Consider the following 26,953-nt stretch of genomic DNA (forward strand, 5'->3'; position numbering starts at 1 on the left):
CATGCCGTCAAAGTTGGCCATTTTTGAATTCCGTCGCCTTGTATTTGAACTAACTCCTCCTAGGGAATTTATCGGATCTGCTTCAAATTTGGTCAGTACAGTCATGAAGTGGTGCTGAACCAAAATCGTGCTATTTGGGACTGTACGTTGAAGGGCGTGTCCGTGGCGTGATGTCAAAGTTGGCCATTTTGAATGGAATTTCACTTTTTCGCATTGTATTTGAACGAACTCCTCCTAGGGAATTTATCGGATCTGCTTCACAATTGGTCAGTACAGTCATGAAGTGGTGCTGAACCAAAATCGTGCTATTTGTGACTGTACGTTGAAGGGCGTGTCCGTGGCGTGCCGTCAAAGTTGGCCATTTTTGAAATCCGTCGCCTTGTATTAAACTTACTCCTCCTAGGGAATTTGTATTTGAACTAACTCCTCCTAGGGAATTTATCGGATCTGCTTCAAAATTGGTCAGTACAGTCATGAAGTGGTGCTGAAACAAAATCGTGCTATTTGTGACTGTACATTGAAGGGCATGGCCGTGGCGTGCTGTCAAAGTTGGCCATTTTGAATGGAATACTTTCACTTTTTCGCCTTGTATTTGAACTAACTCCTCCTAGGGAATTTATCGGATCATTGATGTAGGGTTAATGAACATGTAATTCAGTTAAATGTGGTCTTACATGTTAATGTCAAAAAAATCAGTAGGACACCACAGGGCACCTCTGCTTCTACAGATTACATAAATTCGCGAATTTTTTTTAAAACTGCGCTTTTTTAAAACTGCGCGCAGTGATGAACAGGACCTCGTGCCGGCTTGCGGCTGCGTCACGTGCGGTCCTAACACGTGCACATCTTGCCAGCACACATGTTACGACGGCACGTGACGCGGCCGCAAGCCGGCGCGATTTTTTTTTAAAACTGCGCGCAGTGATGAACGGGACCTCGTAGTGGCGGCTGCAAGCCGGCGCGAGGTCCCGTTCATCACTGCGCGCAGTTTTAATTAGGGACCGAGCCAAACTTGGCAAGGACCCTATTGAAATCCTCATGTTTATTCTTCTTCTTCTTATTTTTCCTCATCTTCGACTGCATTTTTCCCCCCCTGCACATATTCGAAAACTCATTTTTATTTGGCACATTTTGTGGGACTGGTGAAAAATTTGATATTCTAGCCCTCAAATTCACATTCGCCCCTAGGTGGCGCTATACCAACTATGCCAAAATTTCAACGTTTGCACAAGCATAACTCGTCACCGGTTGGACCTAAACTCATGAAACTTTGCACACATATGCAAATCCTCATAATGAAGAAATTTGCAGATACTAACTTAGCACTTCCGGTAGCCAGATTTCCCGCCATTTTGAATTTAGTTAAAAACAGTAAATTCCCCAAGGATCCCAGGTTTTTCGACTTTGACGAAAATCCTTTGGCACATATCATCTATGGCCCATTATCTTCAATCTGACATAAGGATTAGTCTGTAGGATAAATTTCAAAGTACCCATGAGCCATTGAGTTCAAAAAGGGGTGTGTTTTTCACCCCAAAATTAGTAAATTGCACATATCTACATTAATTGGACTCCTATGGTGTTGAACCTCTCTACTAAAGTTGTTCAGAATCAAATTCTGAACAAGATTAAGTCAACACTTTTTCAAATGGGGCGTGGCATCGAAGTGGGCGTGGCCCGTTACTAAAATAGCCACAGTTCATAGACGCAATGTTTGATTTGAGCGGGACCAATTCAATGGCCGTTAGGTACCAAAGTTCTAACTGCTCAATTAAAATTAAGTCGATTGAAAAAACAACATGGCCGCCAGAGGAGGGTCGATCACTCTGCGGAGATCATAATAGTTATGAATATGAAATTCACAGGACACGTATAGACTGGTGCCGGTAGCTCACATACCAAAAATCGTGTTTCTCATGTGTGTAGCGCCCCCTACAGGAACTTTAAAATGCAGCCCCTACGTCACGTTTCACCAATATGTATGAAACTCGGTAAGCACATACAAGGTCACAATATCTACAGAAAAGCCTCTTGGACCCATGCCCCAAAACCCACCGGAAGTCGGAAATTTTAATTTTTTCATTTTCACTCTCGGCGGCCATTTTGAATTTTTTTCACTTTTTGGCCTTGTATTTGAATGAACTCCTCCTAGGGAATTTATCGGATCTGTTTCAAAATTGGTCAGTACAGTCAATAAATGGTGCCGAACCAACGCCGTGCTATTTGTGACTGTACGTTGAAGGGCGTGTCCGTGGCGTGCCGTCAAAGTTGGCCATTTTTGAATTCCGTCGCCTTGTATTTGAACTAACTCCTCCTAGGGAATTTATCGAATCTGCTTCCAAATTGGTCAGTACAGTCATGAAATGGTGCTGAATAAATGCCGTGCTATTTGGGACTGTACGTTGAAGGGCGTGTCCGTGGCGTTCCGCCAAAGTTGGCCATTTTGAATGGAATTTTTTCACTTTTTCGCCTTGTATTTAAACTAACTCCTCATAGGGAATTTATCGGGTTGTTGATGTAGGGTTAATGAACATGTAATTCAGTTAAATGTGGTCTTACATGTTAATGTCAAAACAATCAGTAGGACACCACAGGGCACCTCTGCTTCTACAGATTACATAAATTCGCGAAATTTTTTTAAAACTGCGCTTTTTTAAAACTGCGCGCAGTGATGAACGGGACCTCGTGCCGGCTTGCGGCTGCGTCACGTGCGGTCCTAACATGTGCACATCTGGCCAGCACACATGTTAGGACGGCACGTGATGCGGCCGCAAGCCGGCGCGATTTTTTTTTAAAACTGCGCGCAGTGATGAACGGGACCTCTTACCGGCTTGCGGCTGCGTCACGTGCGGTCCTAACATGTGCACATCTTGCCAGCACACATGTTAGGACGGCACGTGATGCGGCCGCAAGCCGGCGCGAGGTCCCGTTCATCACTGCGCGCAGTTTTAATTCTTCCTATTTTCCCTCGCCTTCGACTGCATTTTTCCCCCCCTGAACATATTCTAAAACTCAATTTTTCTTGGCGCATTTTGTGGGACTGGTGAAAAATTTGATATTCTAGCCCTCAAATTCACATTCGCCCCTAGGTGGCGCTATACCAACTATGCCAAAATTTCAACGTTTGCACAAGCATAACTCGTCACCGGTTGGACCTAAACTCATGAAACTTTGCACACATATGCAAATCCTCATAATGAAGAAATTTGCAGATACTAACTTAGCACTTCCGGTAGCCAGATTTCCCGCCATTTTGAATTTAGTTAAAAACAGTAAATTCCCCAAGGATCCCAGGTTTTTCGACTTTGACAAAAATCCTTTGGCACATATCATCTATCGCCCATTATCGTCAATCTGACATAAGGATTAGTCTGTAGGATAAATTTCAAAGTACCCATGAGCCATTGAGTTCAAAAAGGGGTGTGTTTTTCACCCCAAAAATAGTAAATTGCACATATCTACATGAAGTTGGACTCCTATGGTGTTGGACCTCTCTACTAAAGTTGTTCATAATCAAATTCTGAACAAGAATAAGTCAACAATTTTTCAAATGGGGCGTGGCATCGAAGTGGGCGTGGCCCGTTACTAAAATAGCCACAGTTCATAGACGCAATGTTTGATTTGAGCGGGACCAACTCAATGGCCGTTAGGTACCAAATTTCTAACTGCTCACCAAAAATTAAGTCGATTTAAAAAACAACATGGCCGCCAGAGGAGGGTCGATCACTCTGCGGACACCGTAATAGTTATGAATATGAAATTCACAGGACACGTGTAAACTGGTGCCTCTAGCTCACATACCAAAATTCGTGTTTCTATTTTTTGTAGCGCCCCCTACAGGAACTTTAAAAACCAGCCCCTGCGCCACGTTTCACCAATATGTATGAAACTTGGTAGGCACGTATAAGGTCCCATGACCTACAGAAAAGCCTCTTGGACCCATGCCCCAAAACCCACCGGAAGTCGGAAATTTTAATTTATTCATTTGCACTCTCGGCGGCCATTTTGAATTTTTTTCACTTTTTTGCCTTGTATTTGAATGAACTCCTCCTAGGGAATTTATCGGATCTGCTTCAAAATTGGTCAGTACAGTCATGAAGTGGTGCTAAACCAAAATCGTGCTATTTGTGACTGTACGTTGAAGGGCGTGTCCGTGGCATGCCGTCAAAGTTGGCCATTTTTGAATTCCGTCGCCTTGTATTTGAACTAACTCCTCCTAGGGAATTTATCGGATCTGCTTCAAATTTGGTCAGTACAGTCATGAAGTGGTGCTGAACCAAAATCGTGCTATTTGGGACTGTACGTTGAAGGGCGTGTCCGTGGCGTGATGTCAAAGTTGGCCATTTTGAATGGAATTTCACTTTTTCGCATTGTATTTGAACGAACTCCTCCTAGGGAATTTATCGGATCTGCTTCACAATTGGTCAGTACAGTCATGAAGTGGTGCTGAACCAAAATCGTGCTATTTGTGATTGTACGTTGAAGGGCGTGTCCGTGGCATGCCGTCAAAGTTGGCCATTTTTGAATTCCGTCGCCTTGTATTTCAACTAACTCCTCCTAGGGAATTTATCGGATCATTGATGTAGGGTTAATAATGTTAGTTAAAGTTGTTACAACATGTAATTCAGTTAAATGTGGTCTTACATGTTAATGTCAAAACAATCAGTAGGACACCACAGGGCACCTCTGCTTCTACAGATTACATAAATTTGCGAATTTTTTTTAAAACTGCGCTTTTTTAAAACTGCGCGCAGTGATGAACGGGACCTCGTGCCGGCTTGCGGCTGCGTCACGTGCGGTCCTAACATGTGCACATCTTGCCAGCACACATGTTACGACGGCACGTGACGCGGCCGCAAGCCGGCGCGATTTTTTTTTAAAACTGCGCGCAGTGATGAACGGGACCTCGTAGTGGCGGCTGCAAGCCGGCGCGAGGTCCCGTTCATCACTGCGCGCAGTTTTAATTAGGGACCGAGCCAAACATGGCAAGGTCCCTATTGAAACCCTCGTGTTTATTATTATTATTATTATTATTATTTTTAGCCACTTCGACTGCATTTTTCCCCCCCTGCACATATTCTAAAACTCAAAATTTTTTGGTGCAATTGTGGGGACTGGTGAAAAATTTGATATTCTAGCCCTCAAATTCACATTCGCCCCTAGGTGGCGCTATAGCAACTGTTCAAAAGTGCAAACTTTGCACAAGCATATCTCGCCACCGGTTTGACCTACACTCATGAAACTTTGCACACACATGCATATCCTCATGATGAACAAAAAAGTCTCTTGAACTGAACACTTCCGGTAGCCATATTTTCCGCCATTTTGAATTTAGTTAAAAACAGTAAATTCCCCAAGAATCCCAGGTTTTTCGACTTTGACCAAAATCCTTTGGCACATATCATATATGGCCCATTATCTTCAATCTCACTTAAGGATTAGTCTGTACAATAAAGTTTAGAGCACCAATGAGTTCTAAAAGGGGTGTGGTTGAAACCTCGAAAATAGTTAATTGCTCTTATCAACGTCAAGTTGGACGCCTATGATGTTGGCCCCAATACAAAAGTTGTTCAGAATCAAATTCTGAACAAGATAAAGTCAACATATTTTCAAATGGGGCGTGGCTTCGAAGTGGGCGTGGCCCGTTACTAAAATAGCCACAGTTCATAGAGGCAATGTTTGATTTGAGCGGGACCAACTCAGTGGTCGTTAGGTACCAATGTTCTAACTGCTCAATTAAAATTGAGTCGATTGAAAAAACAACATGGCCGCCAGAGCCTCAAAATCACTGTGCGGAGATCATAATAGTTATGAATATGAAATTCACAGGACACGTGTAGACTGGTGCCGGTAGCTCACATACCAAATATCGTGTTTCTCATCTGTGTAGCGCCCCCTACAGGAACTTTAAAAAGCATCCCCGGCGCCACGTTTCACCAATATGTATGAAACTCAGTATTCACGTACAATGTGCCCATACCTACAGAAAAGCCTCTTGGACCCATGCCCCAAACCCCACAGGAAGTCGGCTATTTGCATTTTTTATTTTCACTCTCGGCGGCCATTTTGAATTTTTTTCACTTTTTTGCCTTGTATTTGAACTAACTCCTCCTAGGGAATTTATCGAATCTGCTTCCAAATTGGTCAGTACAGTCATGAAATGGTGCTGAATAAACGCCGTGCTATTTGGGACTGTGCGTTTAAGGGCGTGTCCGTGGCGTGCCATCAAAGTTGGCCATTTTTGAATGGAATTTCACTTTTTCGCTTTGTATTTAAACAAACTCCTCCTAGGGAATTTATCGCATCTGCTTCCAAATTGGTTAGTACAGTCAAAAAATGGTGCTGAACCAACGCCGTGCTATTTGTGACTGTACGTTGAAGGGCGTGGCCGTGGCGTGCCGTCAAAGTTGGCCATTTTTGAATTCCGTCGCCTTGTATTTGAACTAACTCCTCCTAGGGAATTTATCGGATCGTTGATGTAGGGTTAATGAACATGTAATTCAGTTAAATGTGGTCTTACATGTTAATGTCAAAAAAATCAGTAGGACACCACAGGGCACCTCTGCTTCTACAGATTACATAAATTCGCGAATTTTTTTTAAAACTGCGCTTTTTTAAAACTGCGCGCAGTGATGAACAGGACCTCGTGCCGGCTTGCGGCTGCGTCACGTGCGGTCCTAACACGTGCACATCTTGCCAGCACACATGTTACGACGGCACGTGACGCGGCCGCAAGCCGGCGCGATTTTTTTTTAAAACTGCGCGCAGTGATGAACGGGACCTCGTAGTGGCGGCTGCAAGCCGGCGCGAGGTCCCGTTCATCACTGCGCGCAGTTTTAATTATTATTATTTACCTGCCATGGGAGTCTATGGCAGCCCATAGAACACCTTGGTGAAAAGTTGTGAAATTTGGCACACTGATTCAGGACAGTCCCATGATCCCTTGAAGCAAATTTGGGGTTGCTAGCCCATGAGCTCTAGCGCCACCAACAGGTCAAAGTTGGACATGCATTCATGTTTAGAACTTTTGACCCATTCATCCAATATTCACAACCAAGATATCATTGGAATCCTTGGGCCAGACCGAGTTCAACGCACCCTATGACGTCATATTGCGTCAGGATGGATTTTCCGCCATCTTGGTTTATGTCAAAAACCTTCAAAACGTATCTCCTATCACAAATTTTGTCCAATCTTCTCTAAACTTGGTACATATGATCCTCAGGCCATGCTTGACAAAAAACATTGAATAGATTTTTCAAATTCAAAACAGTTTAGCCGCTACAGCCAATCAAATTTGACCGCAAAGCCGCCAAACAGGACCTTTGACCTCTAGGGGGCGCTATAATTAATGACAATGTGTTTTAACTCCTCTCTCTTCACATGAGTATATTTCAAACAAATTTACAATGTCTGGTGATACTATAAGACCTCCCCATATAGCTAGTAAATGATTTTTCACAGAAATATCCGCGTCAGCCAATCAAATTTGACAGTGAAACCGCCAAACAGGAAGTAAGCCAATTTCTCAGCAGCCCTTTGACATATCATAACCGAACTTGGTACATAGACCCATGACATCATTATGGGGACACTCAATGAATTTGGTGACCTTTGACCTATAGGGGGGCGAGTGTGATTATATCTCACTTGATCTTTTATTTTTTGACGTGCAACTTGTCGAAAGTGCTGAAGGCCGTGTGTCTGACATAGATCTATCTTGTTGATGAGGCTCCTCTGGTCTATTTTGCAAATTAGTTTATGGAGTCCCATTCTGCTTGACCCCCACATCACTGCTTGCAGTTATATTATTTAATATATTGTTGCATATGGCACACTCATCTAGAAAATGTCAAACTGGCACTGCATGTTGAAAAGTTTGCTGACCCCTGTTATAGACTAACCAAACATCACCATCACCAACATCAAGATGGACTCCTATCAAGTAAAATGAAGTTGATTGACAAAACAACATGGCCACCAGAGGCTCAAAATCGTCCACATTTAATTTATTAAAGGGCATTGGCCTTTTACATGCCTATTTTGTGTGCTATGTATTAATGTCCGCTCATTGGTGTAAGACACATTTTCTGCTGCTGTCAGTGTGTTCTTTACACAGACCTTGTGAGGTGTGTGTGCGAGAGATAGATGAGTTTCTTTGTATACCACATGACGTCATAATTATTGCTTGGAAGACTGTCAGTTATGTTCTTTGTAAGGTGTGGCGAGGAAAGTACCAATACATTACCCTATGATTGCTTTTGCTATGTTCATTACTTCAGGGTTCCTGATGGACAGATGGCAGTGGCAATTTGAGAGTCTGTTGAGGCCCTAGGCAAAAACTCCTAGGGGGCCCCTCCAACCAACGTTCCTCACCATTATGTTATAAATAATCTGACCAAACCAGTATTAAGGAGTGTTCATCCATGCATAAAGCATTTATTTTGCAAATTCAAATGCTGTTTTACATGCCATGGCTAGTGCAAATGCTATGTACTCAAATCAAAATACATTAAATATTGCACTCCACTGAAAAAGAGCCAGTGTTCACATTTTGTTAGCACTATATTAATACAAATATAGAACAATACAACAAAAAATATATATAAACAGAGTCTAAAATGCACACATAACTGAGGTGTGAAGTGACTTGGTATTAATTATCTCAAATTAGTTACAGCAATTGAGTAATTTTGAATAGTTTTCTTAGGTAATTAAACCCACTTTACAATTCCAGTGCTCATCAAAACCCTTGAAGGTGAACAAACTACAAATGCTGTTTTCTGGCCTTTGCTAGGGCAAATGCTTGCCCTAGCTCACACTTTTTGACTTAAGCTCAATATCAGCTTATACTGTCAAAATCTCATCTGCCACTGCAGACGTGTTCAGGTGAAACAATCAGTACCAGCGCTCCGCACACGCAGAACACGCACTGCGCGTAGGGCACCAAGTGTCTGGGGGGGCACCAAAAAAATCGGTCTCGTAAAAAACCATCATCATAATAACGCGATATATTTAAAATGAACATGTGTAAAACGTGTTAATAGATAAGCAATACAAAAGTAACATTTGCTCGAGAAAAAGATGCGTCTCCTGTGCGGCCCTCTCTCTCTCCCCTTGGTGCCCCCCTCCCCCACATCTCAGTGGTATGTTCGATTAGATCATTCTCAAGTTTGGCAGACACCTGTGTTTGGACATGACCTCGAAAATGCATCAAGAGTCGGGGGCGGATAAGAGAAAAAAGAAGAGACAGCGAGATGTTGCACGCACGTCGATAGCAGGTAAGACAATGTTTTAAATAAAAATGGCTAATTCTGTAATTTAGTCCTTGTATGAATGTCTATGCTCATGCCAGGTAATGTTAACGTTACCGTTAACGTCAACAAACTAACGTTAGCTCCTATATTATTTTAGCCATCAGAAGTCGTCAGCCAAGTATTAGCCAAGTTTACTTATATAGGTCTACTGCATTTCAGGACGTTTATTTGGCGTTTGTTTTGTAGCCTACGTTATGACGTTATGCGTGTGTACTGTGAACCAACGAGTATGCAATTGTGTACTGTAGTGGAAAAAGTAATGCTACAGATGATACTTTAAAGTAATGAGTTGATGAATGGAGAATGGCTCCTGGTATGAATTCTGAGAAACCTTGCATCTGCAGGGCGACATCTGTAGGTGAAACTACAATTTGAAAGAAAATAAAGAAATCTTAGTTATGTAGATCCCCTCCCTTCACATTCATAGTTTTCAAATTATGTAGATTTTTTTTTATTTTGTGAGCCATCAATCATTGTCTTAAAGGTAAAATAGTTTTAAATGTTGTCATGCATCAGTGATTTACATATTGGCTTACATAAATCATCAATCAATACATCGTGTACGAAAGACTCCCTTTGTTTACATGACGTTGCCTAGCAACGCATGTGCAGCCTTTATCCGTTTCGTTCTGAGTTAGCGAGTAGCACATTTAAGTTTGCGGCCAAATAGTAATTAAAGTAGTTAAGTTAAGCGCCTGTAACATCAGTGTTAAATGCGTATGTGCCGGTTGGTGTGCGTACCTTATGAAAGTAAGTGTTTATCGGTTCGCAGACGTAATGAGCGACGTTGCAGTGGTCTACAAGTAATGCGCACGTTCTATTGTTTACAATTAGCATGCTAAGCGGAGTTAGCTTTATTCACGTCTTATGTTGCCTTACTATGTAATATGGGTGAGATTCATGTTGCTTAGTGTAATGGCCCATCCACCGCTTGCTTTGCATGTCCCACAAACCAACCAGTGGAAGTCAGGGGAGGGCGAAATAGTTTTGGAAAGCATCACGCTACTGCGATGGGGTGGATTTGTTTATCGGCGTTACTATGGCGATCATGACGGTACTGAGCATAAAGTAAAAAGTAGATGAGACGATAGAGGGGTTAGAAACCCATATGAAGATAGGCTTTTTAAATCCTATTTTTGCGAAAAAAATTTCCATGAAAGCCATGAAAGTTAAAAAAAAAAAAGTTAAAAATAATGACCACTACACAAGCAAGTTGTGACGCCCCCGTGTTCGTTCCCTGCGCCCCCCTAGGTTCTACGAACGCCCCCCAGGGGGCGCTGCCACCCCCGTTGAGAAACCCTGGATTACACGGTTGTATATGCTTGCCTGATCAAATGGGACAGAATATAAACTTATAGGGCGGCGGGCCTACTGTAATGAGACTTTCTGTTCCACTATTATTGCGCAGCGATAGGTAGGAATGTTACGTATTTTTTAACAACTTGAACTCTTCAAACAATTATAAGTAGGCCTACTTACTTTGAGTACTGGCCTGGCGATGGTGTTGTGGAGTGAATCGTTTCTGTTAGAATAGTTATAAATGGGCTTGAGTCGCTCAGCAAAATGACGCCCCTCGGCCGGCCCACATGCACTGCTTTATTACGTCCGTCTCCACTCCTCATGTGATAATACACGACTTTAGGCTTGCTATTAGTGTGGTTTGCCGACAAAGTGTGCAAAACATTCTGGTATGCGACAGTATTGAGAGGGCGTTTGGTAAGTTTAATTCAACAGTAGCCTAGCTGTTTTGTTTTTTTTAATTCCAAAGGTTGTAGGCTACGAAGATTTATGAAGGATGATGTTTTTCTAAAATGTTATTTTACAGTTCTGAACCAATGCCCAAGTTAATGTTTAACGCAGCTGATAGAGACAGCCTGCTTATCATGATTCTACTTGAAGGAAGCATTTCCAATTCAGTAGAGCTCAAGCAATGTACATGCTGTGTCTGTGGTGAGAGAGACTATTTTCAGGTAACGGTATAGCGCTGACACCACCCCGCAGGTAGTTCCCGAGAAACGTTGTTCTTGTGCCAACATTAGTTGGAAAAAAAAAACATTGGGAAAAAATTGCAATTGCAATAATGCCAGGGAAGTGTTAAGCAAGGTTGTTGACTTGTGCCAACATGTTCCCTCCCATGACGTATCTTGCCGGTCCTACTAGCCCTGGAAAAGCATTGCAGAAATGTTTACGAGGTAACGGTGAAATTACGCCAGCCTCCTCTAGCGTGGGTCAGATTACCCACGTGGCTTTCATTACCGGAACATACACTGTATGTATGTTCCTCCAGGAGAATCCTGATCCCGAGACCCGCTGAGAAGATGTCTCCACCAAAAGACTACATGCCGCGCCAACCCATTCACTCCCACACAGACTCAAGGTATGATGACAGCAAAACCACCACCTTAATTCTTTTGAAGTGAATGGGTTATTTTTTTGTGTGCACTTTTCTCAACTACTAGCTTGGCTCAAATGTCCTTATATGTGGCTCACATGTCCACAGTGTGTGGATAGCTGCTGCCAAGCAGTAATTGAAACAATATGATCCCTCTAATAAGTTGACTTGAATAATGCAGTCTTTGATCGGAAAGCAAGCTAACCCTCCACTTTTGCCCCTGACAATCATGCAAGAATTCATACAAAAAACAGAAACCTATTCTAAGATATTCCTTTATTCCAAAGGTTATTACATATGCAATATATTATCATAGTACAGTCTGATAACCTAGGTTGTGTTTGAGACCTGTAACAGTGCTTGGTGGGAGTATAATTCTGTGGCTATTCATCATTCTGGACCTACGCATGTGTGCTACTGTTGTGGGGGTGGACTTTATGCATACCGGTTGCCAAGCGTAACTGGACACTGTCGTGGTTACTGGATGGGTACTCCTTACTGGGGAATTCCAAAGCAGTGTAGCAGTTTGCCAAATGGAAAGAGAAATGTTGGTGATTTCTTCCTTGTTGATTTTTGGCACTTTAAGGGAATGCGCAACGTTTAGATAACATCTTATCCCAGATGGGAAATAAGAGATTATAAAAAAAAAACAAGTAGGCTATAATTAATATTATAAACATTAAATAATCAAATATGTACATTATTCAACCATTGGAGAAGTCCTGGCAGTTCACTTTTTTACAAAATGAATTGTGCTTATTTTGGATCATACAGGTACACGATTTATTTAATATCCATTGTTTACGGACTATCTATTGTTATAACAGTATTAATGACATGGATTCCCTACTGCCCCCAGAGAGAGGGAGAGGGGGTATGGCAATATTTATACACTCTCCCATTGTAATTTCCCCCATGTTATTTCAGCTAAGATATAGAATCACCTTTTCCCAAGCCCAAGCCCCATTATTATTATTTTCGCAGTGATGAGTAAAGACACAAGCAACTTCTGTCACAACTTCATGTGGCTGATCTGTTCTACAAGCAACAGATCTACATGTTTTACAACATCAGTGATCTCAAGATTAAATGGTAAAATAGGGTTTTTATTATGGAGATACATCTTAAGAGGATGTTTGGCCTATGCATCTTTTCAGTTCCATAAGAAAGCTTATGTCTTCTAAAATTAATCATAAGGGATGTGTAAGCTTATTTGACACAACCAACCAACCAGTGGTAATATGTCTTAAATAAGCTTCAACATAGTTATCTATGCTGTTTTTTAACTGTTACTAAAAATACCCTCATTGAGACCTTTGTCTCAATGTGTCTCCGCCAACCAGTTTGTGAATGTTTTACTCTGCTCTCTGAACACAATTTGTGTTCTTTGGCACTCAACAACGCGACAAAGGGACACCGGTGGCGAGATGTGTACAGATGTGTTGAGCTCCATCTGGGCAGCAGTTAATGATGATGGCTGAGAGAGGTTTTAGTTTCCCAGACACTCGACACAGAGACACAGTTTGCCATACACACTATTATCATAATTCTCCAATCCATGATATGCATAACAACAAGCTCAATAGAAGAGAGACCCATGCTCTGTCAAATCGGAGGGAATAAATGATCAATGAATTATAAAAAGGAGGTACATTTCTTTATTTGGTTTAGGTGAGGTTTCAATTGAGTGGCGGTGGTCACCGCTCTGAAAAGCGCTATAAAAATGCAGTCCATTTACCATGGTACTTTAAGGCATTACCTCATTGAGATTGTCATAGCTATGGTTGCATAACTTTAATTGATTGATTTGCTGGGAAGCACTAAGGATGCACACGTGATATAATAGAGAACCTTGTACCTAGACTGTGGGTTAAGGTAGATCAAATTAGACATCTAATTTGATCTACCTGTATTCACTTCGGTAGCTGTTGGATGTACAGGATTTGGTGTGGGTGAGTTGGATTGCATTGTTTTTTAGGGATTTAACCACACTACTGTGTTAGTTAAAATCTTTTGGAATACTGCAATGCTGTTGTGAAATAACAACTTGGTTTGAGACTGCAGTGCCATATTAACATTGTAGGAGCAGATCCACTTTCATCTCATTCTTTTTTCCAAGTGGAGTTGGCACTTTTGCAGCTTGCTTCTAGTTTCTTTATACACTTCCACCCACAATATGGGTTCATGGAGATCATTGTTGTCATTATACAACAGTGGGATTACATAGTAATGGACCAATTTGGGTTGATACCTCTGGAAGTAGACAAAATTAACCCCATAAGCATAGTATTACAATGCTATACAAATGAATTATGATTTGTACAATACACGCCATAGTGTTACAAACGGTTACAATGGTACTATTCAGGAAAATGCAATCAATAAACACTAGTAACCCAATATCTAGAAAGCTGTAGGGTCTGGCAACGAGTAATGAAAATGGCCCAACTCGAGGGGCGGCACCAAGCATGCATTTGAAAATATCAATACATGCAATTGGATAACACTACGAGCAATCAGAAGAATACAAGGGGTGACGTATCCAGACCAGCTAACCAATAGATAAGACTCTTGCTGTATCCAGTCGGTAAAACAGCAACACTTTTGGCTCGCCTATATCAGATACACCGATGTGATTGGTTAATGTTCTGGGCCAGGGGAATCGGGGAGTGAGTATATTGGTCGTTTCCAGAGTGACTCGCTGAGCAAATTCAAATTGTGCTCTCGCGAGAACTCTGGTTTTCCAGGGTAGTATCGGCTCCAAATATCGGCTCAAGAAAATTGGTATCGGTGTATCAGTGATCGGCTAAGACTGATGAAAAAAAATTGGTATTGTTATCAGCCCTAAAAAATCGATCCCTAATATGAAATCTGCCACACGCCGTAGTGTTATACTATAGGTGTTCGAAAAGCCAAACTTTCTCATGGACACCACAGAAAACTGCTGCCCAGGCAGAGCTCCACATATCCACACAAACCGCGCCACCACTGTCCCTTGGTCGTGACATCAGACTACCTCGGAAAAGGTAGTCTGATGTCACGAAAAGAACGCTATCTGCGTCCGCAGCAGAGTGGACCGCTCACTGTGTTTTGGGGGGAATGGCAAAAACATAGGATTTGACCCCTTTTTTCTCTAAATTGGGGACTTATTTCAGTAACAGTGATAAAATGGCATCATATAAGGCAAATTACCATGCTTAAAACAAAAAATATGTGGTTTTGGGTTCAATGGCTTTTTAATGCATTTTCTAGTTCAAGTCAATATCTGTAAGCTAACCCAAAATTCCAGTTCCTGAATAAATGAGTCCAGTTATTAAGCATGGCAGCCAAAAAAAAGTACACGCCTTTGCTCCCCACAAGGCATTTCACAACACGTGAGTTGATAAAGCCTTACACGATGCTTCCTCTTTTTGGTTCCAGCATGGTGACGACACAGTTAATGGATAAACCAGAGATTCCCCACATTGCCAAAACTAACAATGATGGCAAGAAGTTGCATGTCCCGAACATCGACCCGCAAAAGGTTAGTGTTGGTTTTTATCTAAATATTTTATATTTTTTAGTTGTTCAAGGTATGATAAAAGTTTATTTAAATTATGAAGTTATTTGTGTGTGTGTGAACATTTGATGTAATTTTAACTTTGTGCCCTGTATATCTGCAAGTTAGATAACTATTTTCTGATGAGTATTCCCAGGAAACCCCCCCTCAGTTCCCCTGACCCTAAACATATCCAGTGTTTCCCACAGACCAGGTAGCAATGTGTGGTGCCCCATTGCAGGGTTGGCAACTTTTGGTTTTTGGGGGGGGGGGGAAGTTGGCTGGCGGAGTTGTTGACGGGGGTTGGGGGGAGGTTGACAGCCACAGCAATTTAGCGCTCGTCCGAAGCAACGAGAGATCTAACGGGTATTTTTCTTTTTTTGGCGTGACTTTTGTTGCGTGTGCGTGAGAGCGTGAGATATTTATACTTAAAAATTGCATTAAAATAAAAATAAATAAGAAAAGCGGAATCAATTTGTGGCGCTCGTTGAATCTGTGGCGTTGCGCCACACATTGTGTCTATGTATGGGAAACACTGATATCTAATCCTAAACCGTATGTAACATCATCATGTCTCACCAAAAAGCTAACCATAACCATCTCATAGCCATCCGTGTTTAATTTATTCCCAAGCAACACAACAGCTTCTTATTCCTAATGGGAATAAATGGGGATAAATTAATACTTTATACACGCAAGTGTGAGAGAGTAAACGGTGATGCAATTTCACACTACTGCCTTTAGAGGTTTTGCAGACTTCTGCAATACTCCTCCCCCGTTGTGCAAATTAAAAGTTAGCCATGAGCAGTGTGTGCTGCATACGTATCATAACCAATTATGCCATGATCAATTTTACGTGAAACAGAATAATGAAACTCCTGTAGATGAATAACATATAAAGTAAGCAATGCTTTATTTATTTAGCACCTTTCATAAAGAATTGCACCTTATTTAGCACCTTTTCATAAAGAATTGGAATTGCTTTACATAAAATCATGAAATAATGAAAATAAAGGCCATTATGTCAACACCTAACAATCTAAATTACAGTAAAAACAAAAGATCAGTAAAAAACAAGCAGTTTAAAACATTGAAAACAATAACAACAAGCAGTAAGAGCAATACATGGATTAGGAAAAATGCAGATAAAGGACATACTGGTAAAAAGAAACAGTGGTAAAAACATTTGAAGAGTTAGTCTCCCTGATATCTCATTAAAATGCTTGTTTAAAGAGATAGGTTTTAAGCTGCCTTTTGAAAATATATAGCGAGTTGGCTTCCTTGATGTTTTTGAGCAGTGTGTTCCATAGTTTTGGGGTGTAGTTGACAAAGGCTGCATCACCAATCTTAACTTATTCACCAGGATCAGCAGTACACAGTTGTGATGTTCATACTCATCAGTTTATTAATCAGGATCAGTTTTTTGTGCTAATGCAATGTGCTTTAAATGGAGCGATGAAAATATTAATTGATTTATGTTTTAAAAAGGTCACTTTTTGTATTGTATTGTGTATGGGTGTTTACGAGCCCGTCTTTGAGAATTTAATTTGCTTGGTTTGAAGTGGGTTGTGACTTAATGACCATGGGAAAATGTGTGTCCCAAGGCCCGACCATTTGAGAACCAATGCTATAGAGTATAAGGATAAACTGAACATTCATAATTACACACCAACCTTATGCCCTGGTCCATTTATCTTAATTATTAAAATCGATCTATGTTAGACTAATACTACTAAAAAAGTATTAGGATGTGTTGTAGAATCTAATTGTCCCCTGAATCCTAATCTTTAAATACAAGTGCAAACATATTCATTCTCAATCGATCTTGCTGATCTATACTCTCTGGGCTTCACCATATCGGTGTTTACAGACATACAGGCGATAAGGGCCCACAGGAGAGGTCACCTCGGCCTTCTCTAGAGCAGCTGGGATAGGGCTCCCTGACAGATGCTCATGCACCAGATAGGGTGCTAAACAGTGCAGGAACTGCATAAGAGAAAATGCATATTGTCATGATTCTATGAAGAACAGCTGAGTACTTACAGTGCAGGGCTCAAGACTGACATTTTTTAAATGTTTTAAGGGTTTACATTTTACAATTTATTTCAAGTGAGTTCCTATTTTTAAATGAATGTACACAGATGCATGGTATGTGACAGAAAAGCCATGCCAGTTCTGTGACAAAACGGCAAAAAAGGACCAAATAAAGTGGTGAACTACACTTAACTAGAGCTTGGCTTCGCGTCGTGCCTCGTCTGGTGTGCGACCCACTACACTGAAGCTGGACTGTGGTGGATAAAACCCAACACTTTGACAAACTAAGAGTGGTCAAAAAAGCCAAAATTTGAAAGATAAAATAATTCATTATCAATTGCACAGAATTAATTACCAAAACCTGAGTCGGTTTGACAAAGAACTGATCTGGACTCTAAACCTGATCTGGACTTCCCCTTAAATGCATTGACTAAACATCAATGCATCGGGCCTTGAACTTTGACACCTCCCGTGTCCCCCACCCTAGTTCCCCATTAACTAAACATACATTTATTCTTCCTTCTCAGAATTCTCAGTATATTACAGTATGAAGAATTCACATATAGACATTATAGACAATTTGAGCCATGTATAATGAAAGAAAACAAATCCCTATACCCCATATATGGGTTAACATGAAGATCTGACATCAATGAGCATAAAGACAATCACTTGTACTTAGACAATAAGCATTTATTCAAACAATTGACAACAATACCACATATGATTGTGGAATACATTAAAGAAATTAGCGTTTAACTGTAGTATTAATTAGTTCACATTAACCTATAAGTCAGTATAACTAACAGGAGAGAAGGAATCCAGGGGGGTCCTTTCTACTTTGTAGACGTCATAAAGCCCTACCCGTCTCTTCCTCTCAGGATGACTTGGGCCAGATATAAAGAAGTTCACAGCTTTTTAGGGCCCAATTTGGCGTCAGTTAAGTAACCAGGGTACATGGTTACGGCCCTGATCAGGAGATATGATGAGTGACATGGGTTTCCCTTGGATTGTGGTCCTTCATTGACTCTTGCTTTTTTGCACACTAATTTCAGTTATATAGGCAAGATAATACTTCCTTTTAAACCTCAGTAAATTTCTCCCCTATGACCCACTATACTAAAGCTGTGCAGTAACATAGGACCAAGAGTAGTATTGCTTTTTAAAGTGTAATTCCAATAAAACGTCTGTTCTTAACAAATTATCTGTTCATCACAACAGAAATGGGAAAAATGACAACGTTAACTGATGTCTGTGTCCTGATAGCAATGTTTTGAAATGTTAGAAAGGAGCATGGTGGCGCAGTTCCCCGATTACATTTATAATAAATGGCTGGAAATGCAACCATTTTGGTCGCAGTACTGAGCTCTGTAGTCTCTTTTCAGGGGCGGACCTACCATTAGGCAAACACAGGCAATTGCCTGGGGCCCCGAGATTTCCAGGGGCCCCCAAACGTCTCATACAAAACTGATTAATAAAGTTTTATTCGATTTAAAGCAATTTTTTTTTTTTTTGTCTTAATTCGCGTGCTTAAAAATCCATAAAAATGCTTAATCTATCATGAGCTTTTGACTGCCCCCCCCTCCCTTCTCATGCAATGGACTATTCCATGTTACTGCGCATGTGCAGGCTTGATTCAGGAAGACGGTACCAAAACATTAGTTGGTGCGGGTTGAAAAAATGAAGCAGAGTTATACGATATATATATATATATATATATACAGTGCAGAACGAGAATGTGGAGGGCCCCAATGACTGGGTTTGCCTTGGGCCCCCAAATGACTAAGTACGCCCCTGCTCATTTTCCATTACAGATGGCAACTTAACCTACTAATAGCATTAACTGGAAAACAACAATTCAAACATCAACATATGTCTAATGTCCTGAGATGAGCTGTGCGTCCGTGGTTGAGTATTCACCACCACCACATCCATGGGTATGTCTGTGAGACATTTTTTTCCCAAATTATTCCAGCAAAAAAGCTCCTCATTCCCATCCCCAATCTGGCAGGTAAAAGTTCAAAATCCAAAGACTGTCTGCATACAAGACTTTGAATGAACTCGATATCACAGTGAGAAGGAAGGGACACAAGCTTGTACACGCAGAAATTGGCCTAATTTGGTTAGTCAAAAAGGGTCAGGAGTGGCGATGACACAGGTGATGGATGGCCATGTGCAAAGATGCCCACCCCGACCTGCTTCTTAATGTCATGTATCTGATGAATAGACTAAAAGAAAAGTCTCAGGGGGAGAACAAAAAGAGACACAAAAAGTGTCCTATCCAGGAAGGTCAGCTTGTGCTATATGGGTGATATAAGACAGACATCCCAAAGCGGACATACCAAACTTTAAAAAGAAGGAGCTGGGGGAGTGTCAAGGCGAAAGACGAATGTCGCCAATGGCGACGTGGGAGTTCACACTCCTATCAGTAGACAAATTCTGTGACATAACACAGAGGGCCAGGTCAAAGATGACCCCTGTCATTTTTATCATCGTCCAATGCCGTGTAAGTCAGAGAGGAATAGATAGATGAGCAACTTCTCCTCTGTGATCTCCAGCTGTTTTTTCATTTTGTGTGTCAGTTGACAATATAACAGGGAAAAAAAACCTGCAGTGCATGACAGCAAAACAATCATTTGGATCAATGAACAATGTATACAATGAAACAGAAAACAAAATGTTCCCTGAAATATTATTGTCTGTGATAAAATATATGTATGAAACCAACCAAGATAAGTGTTAGGAATAAAATAACATGAGAAGTATAATTGATAATATAATTAATATGTGTATACGTATAATATATACGTATAATATATGTATAATATATATTCCTGTGCACTTGTACCACACCAATTTCAATCATTATTTGCTAGATATTACTGAATGTATTTCCATTGAATAAATTAAATGTTTGCCAAAGGACAACACACTGTACAGCAGGCCTATATGTATTAGGCACATGGGGGTAAGGCTGCATCCTGCACCATATACGTTGTCCCTCGATGATCCTGTCCTTAGAACTCTACCGAGAAAAGATTTATGTGATAATGAATGTTTGCTCTTTCAGAAGCAGCCAATCACAGCATGTTTGATGAACGCAGCCTTCATCAGTGCCCTTGGGTCTTCTTATCTCTACGGATACAACCTGTCGGTAGTCAACGCTCCAGCCGTGGTGAGACAGAAAGGCCGAACTTAAAGTATATCCTGCTGTGTTCATTGTTTCCTTCTGGAAGTCAGAGGATGGGATTGGCAAATGGCCTTTCTTTCATGTGACAGTCAAACAATAGATCGCCAGAGGCCAACTGGTCTGTGTGCCAATCTCACCCAGGTATCACACCCTCCCTGTTGTCCAACCACAGAGAGGGTGTGGGCTGTTTTTTGTGATTGGCTGGTGATTGTCACCCAATAGAAAACAGGGGGTTGCACCTTTTCGTACTATACACCCTTTCTGTTGCTATTGCTATTCCAGCAAATACTGCTGTTTAGAATTCCTAATACTCAACTGTACTGTATAAATATAGTTGGCCCACCAAGGCTGTACAATATGAACAAATGTATATCCAATTATATAAAATGGTCATGTTTTTGTTTATCATTTAGTAATGTTTAACAAATGAAAGTGTTGCAGGGTTTACTCTCCTGACACAAACAATTGCCCTCACTGGACACAAAAATAAAATAAAAAACAAAACCAACTGACCAACTGTGGTTGGTCAGTTGCAGTGCCCACGGTCACCTGCTTCCACACAAAGCCATGTATGAGGTGGTAATTGCATAGTATTTGTTTTATGCATCAGGTTTAGCTTCTCTGCTGTAGGGAATCAACACACACCCACCCACACATTACAAACGCACACACATTTCCTTTCCCTGTTCATTATTTGTGAATGCATTGAAAAGCATAACACTCTAAATGAAAAACATTTTGAAATCTGAAGAGTGTATTTTGGAATTCATGTGTGGATTATTGGGCATCAACTACTCATGTTAACCCATTTCAATATTTATAAACCTTCCGTGTAGGTCTGAGTACAATTAGAAACCCATCATTTAATCAATACTTAATGTCTGGTGGCTAATGTATGCAAGCAAATCCCTGTACACATGGCAAAAAAACAACTGAATAAACGGTTTCTTTATTTATTGTAAGAAACCAAACTATTAAATCTCACCCTATACCTGATTTGCACAAAAGTCTGAACGAAACACAAACAGTTCGGATCCATTAAATGATAACATGACAGAAACTCTGGGGTTGTTAAATAACAACCTGTCGAGGGAAGCCATTAAGCATTTTTGCCTTTTTTTTAGTTTTTTTTATGGAAAATAAATAATTTAGTAAGATGATGTTATTTAATGAAAAAAGTGTATTTCTATCCAATGAAGAGGAGCTGACGCTAACCTAAAGGAGTATGGTCACATACTCGAAAGGTGCTCTGCCCTTCAGTTTCAAATAATTGTATCTACTGGGAGCTCTGGCCGTGCCATTTGTCTTCCCTCTCCATTTGGTTAAAACACCAATTAACATTTTGCAATTAGTTGACTAATTCGGTGTCCAGAGACACTGAGTGCCCTTATACAATTTATTTATAAGCTCACAACATTTTCAGCACACACACACACACACACACACACACACACACACACACGCTCACGACCATACTCTGTTGCCACCTATCCGATTAATTAATTGATTAAAATGAAAACACAGAAGAATCGCTATAGATTAATTGCAGATAAAAAAAAATGTTAGTTGTAGCCCAATGAGATCAGTTAATACAAATGTTAATGCCATTCAAACATATACAAAAGTACTATACTCTTCTCCCTATGTTATGCATATTGACATATCGCATTGCAAATTTTCTTCATTTGCAATGTCTTTTGGAGTTACAAGCGAGTGGTATCACTTATCAAGAAAGGCTTCTACTGTCTATAGTCTAGTGATTCTCAATAGACTTGTTGTCTTTGTCTTGCCCATGCAGTTTATAAAATCCATGTACAACCGTACATGGATGGAGAGGTATGGCCAGCCTGCCAGCACAGAGACAGTCACCCTGCTGTGGTCATCCACCGTTTCCATATTTGCCATTGGGGGCCTCTTGGGAACACTTTGTGTCTCATCTATGGTGAAAGCCCTGGGGAGGTAAGTCACTAGTCTGATTCAAATTATTTTTAAAGAGTATTTTCACAATGAATCATACAACACAATCTATTGTTTATTTACTGCATTCTCGAATTGTGTTACTTGGCCCTTAACTTAAGTGTTTTCCTGAGAACCCAGACAACAATGGTCTATCTATCTCTAGCTATTTTTTATACATCTATATCTATATCTATTTTTATACATCATTCCTTCCTTGGCTTTTCCTCCCTTGCTCTGACTAAAACACTCAACACCCATCCTATCTGGTCCTGTCCTGTCCCTCTACCGCTGTGATCTCATTGCAGTGTGTCTCATTGCAGAGTGTGGCTGTGCTCAGCTTGTGTGAGGGACTTGCTGCAGGCAGCGTGTACCTTTGAAGGAAAGATGGTCTATTTTCCGCTGCCCAGGGCGTTGCGGCCTAGCGGAGGCTCCACCTGTGCCCCCAGTGTCTTCCTCCAGGTTCTGTTGCGGTCAATGGCCCCTGCTGATCCCACCAGCTAGGGGCCGGCTAATAGAGGGGGGTTGAGGCTAGTGGTGTCGGAGGGCCGACCTTTCACTTGGTATGGACACACACACACTCTCTGTATTCAGTGAGTTACAGTCACTACTTACTTAACTAAAGTAGTTACTCAGTTACAAATTATAAAAGTAACTGGTTACTGTCGAAAGTAACTATTGCGTTACTTTCAAGTACATTTTTAAATGCTCATATGTGTCAAATAATTTGACCCCACCTCCACCCCACTTTAACAGAACTCAAAGTACATGTGCATGTTCATGAATGGAAGCATGACATCGACGTGGAGAGTCACTTTGTCCAGGGCATAATGTGCATTTCACGATTATACTCGTTCCTTTAATTTCTTGGAGGGAAAAGTAATGGCTTTACTTCCATTTAAAGAAGGCTATTTTGGGATTATTTGGGCTCGCCATTGGTTCTCGTTTACTCACTTGTGTCGTTGTGTGTCCGACTATGCGTGCTTTCGAGTTTGTGTAAACAACACCCGCCCAACTCTACCTCTGATTGGCTTATCATGAAATTTTACTCTACCTCAGCCAATCGTTATCATTTATGCGATTGTCTTGTGCCCACTAATCATGGAAGAACAGTAAAGAGAGAGAGAGAGAGAGATCTAGTTGGTCTGATGAAAAAAACGCTTCAATTATAGTAAGGCGCCACATTTTTTGGAAGTAACGGTAATAATGATGGGAAGAGTTAACGCCGTTAGTAACGCCGTTATTTATAACGCCGTTATTTATAACGCCATTATTCCCATCACTGATTGTTAGGTACACTAGTATACCGAGTAGTGGAACAGTGTAATGATGCTCCTAAGGAAGTAATGGTGTCAATAATGCTATATACATATTGTTACCTAACCCCTAGAATTCTGTGAAAATGAATATTGCATCGCATGGTGTTGACAATATATACACATTTGGAGGACTTGGATAGATAAGAACATGGTCCAGCACTGAAATGCTGTTTTTCTACACTACCTCTCTTGTTGCATCTATTTTTAGCTGCCTCTAATTCAGTTCAGTCTATTTTTAGCTTAGGTGTTTATTCTGTGGCTGTAGCAGTTAGGGATAATTTCAACGTCATGGACTGAACATGACAATATTTAGGCAATGTTTAATTAGTTTAGACTTTATTGTGGTTTCCAGAATTGGTTTGAGTACAGCCAACATTAACAGCAGAGGAGAGATGGATGAGTTAAAATTTTAAGCCGGAGTAACTGTATTCCTAAGTGATTTCTCCTTGGAATGACGCAGAGAAGGCAGAATAATAACGAAATCTACAATTCAAATGTGTTTTATACCCCATACTTGCTCAGAACAGAGGACAATAAAAAATGTTGTCTGGTGGGGACACTGAGTGGAGCCATTTGCCTTGGCCCGAGAGGCAGTGGTGGGCCATCTATTCTGTGATCCAATCTGGAGGTGGGGCAAGTCGGGTGGTGTGATGAGATTCTCAGGGGTCCACCTAGCAGAGTTCCTGGTGTGATTTTTCCCCGTTACCTCATGCAGCTGTGCCAGTATTCCCATCATTAGTCTCTAATAATCTGTATTTGAGAAGCTTCCCTCCACTAATGATGAGGACGTCAGATTGGCAGAGGAAAAGGCTCATGGAGGCTTCGCCCTGAGCTGTGGAGAATGAAACAGGCAAAATTACAGGAGCAGAGCGCTGAAGCAAGGTCAAGGTTCCTGTTGGTGTCTGCAAACAGTCCCTCTTAAGATTCACCTTGGATCCCTCAAGAAGGGGCGGGGGGGGGGGGGGGGGGTCCTTCATGTGTCGACTGTTATTCATCCTCTCTCTCTCTCTTGCCCTCTTCTCTGCTCTCTTCTCTTTCCCCGGGACATCTGTGTACCGGCTGACAGTCGCGCAGGGTGTCTACAAAGGTTTTGACTCTGGGCTCAGGCAGGGAGAGTTGAATATATTAGCTGCCAACATTCCCTTACGGTTTTGTACTGAAGAGAAATTTTGAATATAGATTAATTCTGTCTGCCCTCTTTAACTGTACAGGGGAATGTCCAGGGTTTTTTGCTTTACTGTAAGAGCAAACCTACACAATGGATTAATAGCATTATATTGTTACACTACTATAACCAATTTATTGATATATTGCTATTGCTATTCCAGCAATATCGTTAAGCTCAACTTGGGAATTGGGTGGGGTAAACTAGATCTTTGGAGATCTCCGAGGCTTTCATCAACAGATGCTACTTCTGTCAGGTCTTTGGTGTTGGTGAAATTCCTATCATTGTTGCAAGAGACAGCTAATGAGACAAAATACAGTAGTTTACTATGGAGGGATGATTGATCTAGCTGGGGTTTAACCAGCAGGGGGCGATAAACATGCATGCAAAAGAGCTCATCTCTCTTGAGAGTAAAGGAGCGATTCAACACCAACCACAACCTATGTCCATATGCTCTGATCTGTGCTGTCTCTCAATAGCTAATTTTAACAGTTTTAGCCCTTTAAATTACAATAAGTGTATCCTGGACTTGCCTGCCATCCAACCTCCAGGTCCCTTGGTCACCTCTCCCTGTTCTTCTCTGGGAGGACATTTCTAAAGGAGACAAGCTGAGATGTACCGATTTTAATTACAAATATATAATGTTTAGGATGACTCCCACTCCCACATCATGGTTCCCATTGTATTAATCAAAAACAAGTTATAACATAACTTTTTACTTTTGAAGTAAAAATAATTTGAAGAAGCTTTATATTGTTTTGGCTGTCAGACTGTCAGACATCCAATCCAAAGAGTGGATGCTGTGTGAAATATTTTTGCACTGCTGGTCGATTGAGGTGACCATCTCAACGCACTTAATAACGGCAATAAACAAATAAAAAGTGTGCGGGCACGTTTCTGTCAATTACACTGGAAAAACACTATGCTTTTGCAATTCTCGACTTCCATCTGTAATCAATTGAAGTGGCTTGTCATTCTTAAGGATATTTACTGTAAATGGTCTTGGGAGAGCTTGAGTGCATATCTTCTAATAGGGTTTTGAAATTGGGATCATCCATCTTGCAGTTAAAAAAACTGCTTCTTTAAGCACTCCTAGCTAGGCTCAGAGTTAGGGATGAGCACACGCATGTGGACTGAATATGCAGTGTATTACAGTAGACAGCACTGTACCCTTACGGTAAACAGTTTGTCACACAAATTCCTTAAACAAGCATCGTGCTGCCTCGGCAAAACCTACATTAGCTACCGTTTTAAAATCTGAAACGAAAACACTTCTCTTGCTTTGAATGACACAAATGATTATTCATAACCACCTTCGTACTTGGGTAAACGGGTCACAAGGGAGAAGACATCCTCTTAAGCTGACCCCACACTACAAGATAAATGTCCCGATATCGTGGCCGATTTGCCCCTTATGAGAATCGGGGTGGCGTTCCCATGGCAGCCGAATCGGGAGGAAAATCGGCCAAGATTATCCTGTCTGCCGTAGTGTTCTAAGATAGAATCTCATAAACTTAAGACCTCCCGATCTCAAAATCGGGGTTATCCAACATGTTAGATATTTTCGGCATGTTGAGTGTGTAGTCAACATAATAGCGACGCACGCACACACAAACACACACGCAAAACACACACACACACGCTGACCCGAAGGTGCTCCATAATGCCAAAGCGCATTAAATTCTCACTTTTCAATTTTCGTTTCCAAATATTTATTTAAAAACGAAAATATCTGTTTTAGTGCGTGTGTGTTAAATTTAATGTTTTTATATCTTAAACAAATTCCGTTGCAAATAGGAGGCGCGCAGCATCAATATCCTAACACAGACCCATTTTGCAGATTGTAAATTGACATGATACATTGTAAACGTTCACAATCCTGCTCTATGCTCTGTGATATTTTGTTTATCATCATTTCTATTAACTTCTGCGAGGCGCATAAAGTGGTCATGTAGATCGGTCGTCTGCCCGTCTATTGCGCGTATCACACATGAGCAGATCTTGCACACAACGTCAGTCGTGTCCCTTGGCTGTCCTATTTG

At 41.1% G+C, this 26,953-nt stretch overlaps 1 protein-coding gene across 10 annotated transcripts in view; it reads left to right on the top strand.

Moving 5' to 3' along the window:
* Positions 1 to 10,823: 10,823 nt before the first annotated feature.
* slc2a9l2 (solute carrier family 2 member 9, like 2) overlaps positions 10,824 to 26,953 on the top strand; it is an 85,892-nt gene continuing 69,762 nt past the window's right edge. The window contains exons 1-6 of one of the 10 annotated variants that reach the window (XM_084464188.1): positions 11,249 to 11,287; positions 11,478 to 11,509; positions 11,605 to 11,694; positions 15,130 to 15,232; positions 20,352 to 20,456; positions 22,270 to 22,430. In XM_084464188.1, coding sequence (XP_084320314.1) covers positions 11,499 to 11,509; positions 11,605 to 11,694; positions 15,130 to 15,232; positions 20,352 to 20,456; positions 22,270 to 22,430 — 470 coding nt within the window. In that variant the 5' untranslated portion in view covers positions 11,249 to 11,287; positions 11,478 to 11,498. Of the gene's footprint in view, positions 11,034 to 11,248; positions 11,288 to 11,364; positions 11,510 to 11,604; positions 11,695 to 13,595; positions 13,662 to 15,129; positions 15,233 to 19,155; positions 19,219 to 20,351; positions 20,457 to 22,269; positions 22,431 to 26,953 lie in introns of those variants that run through there. The other 9 variants (XM_084464191.1, XM_084464192.1, XM_084464190.1 and 6 more) reach the window with 9 other exon arrangements.

The sequence above is a fragment of the Micromesistius poutassou genome (assembly GCF_964030765.1).
Source record: "Micromesistius poutassou genome assembly, chromosome: 2".
Taxonomy (NCBI): Eukaryota; Metazoa; Chordata; class Actinopteri; order Gadiformes; family Gadidae; genus Micromesistius; species Micromesistius poutassou.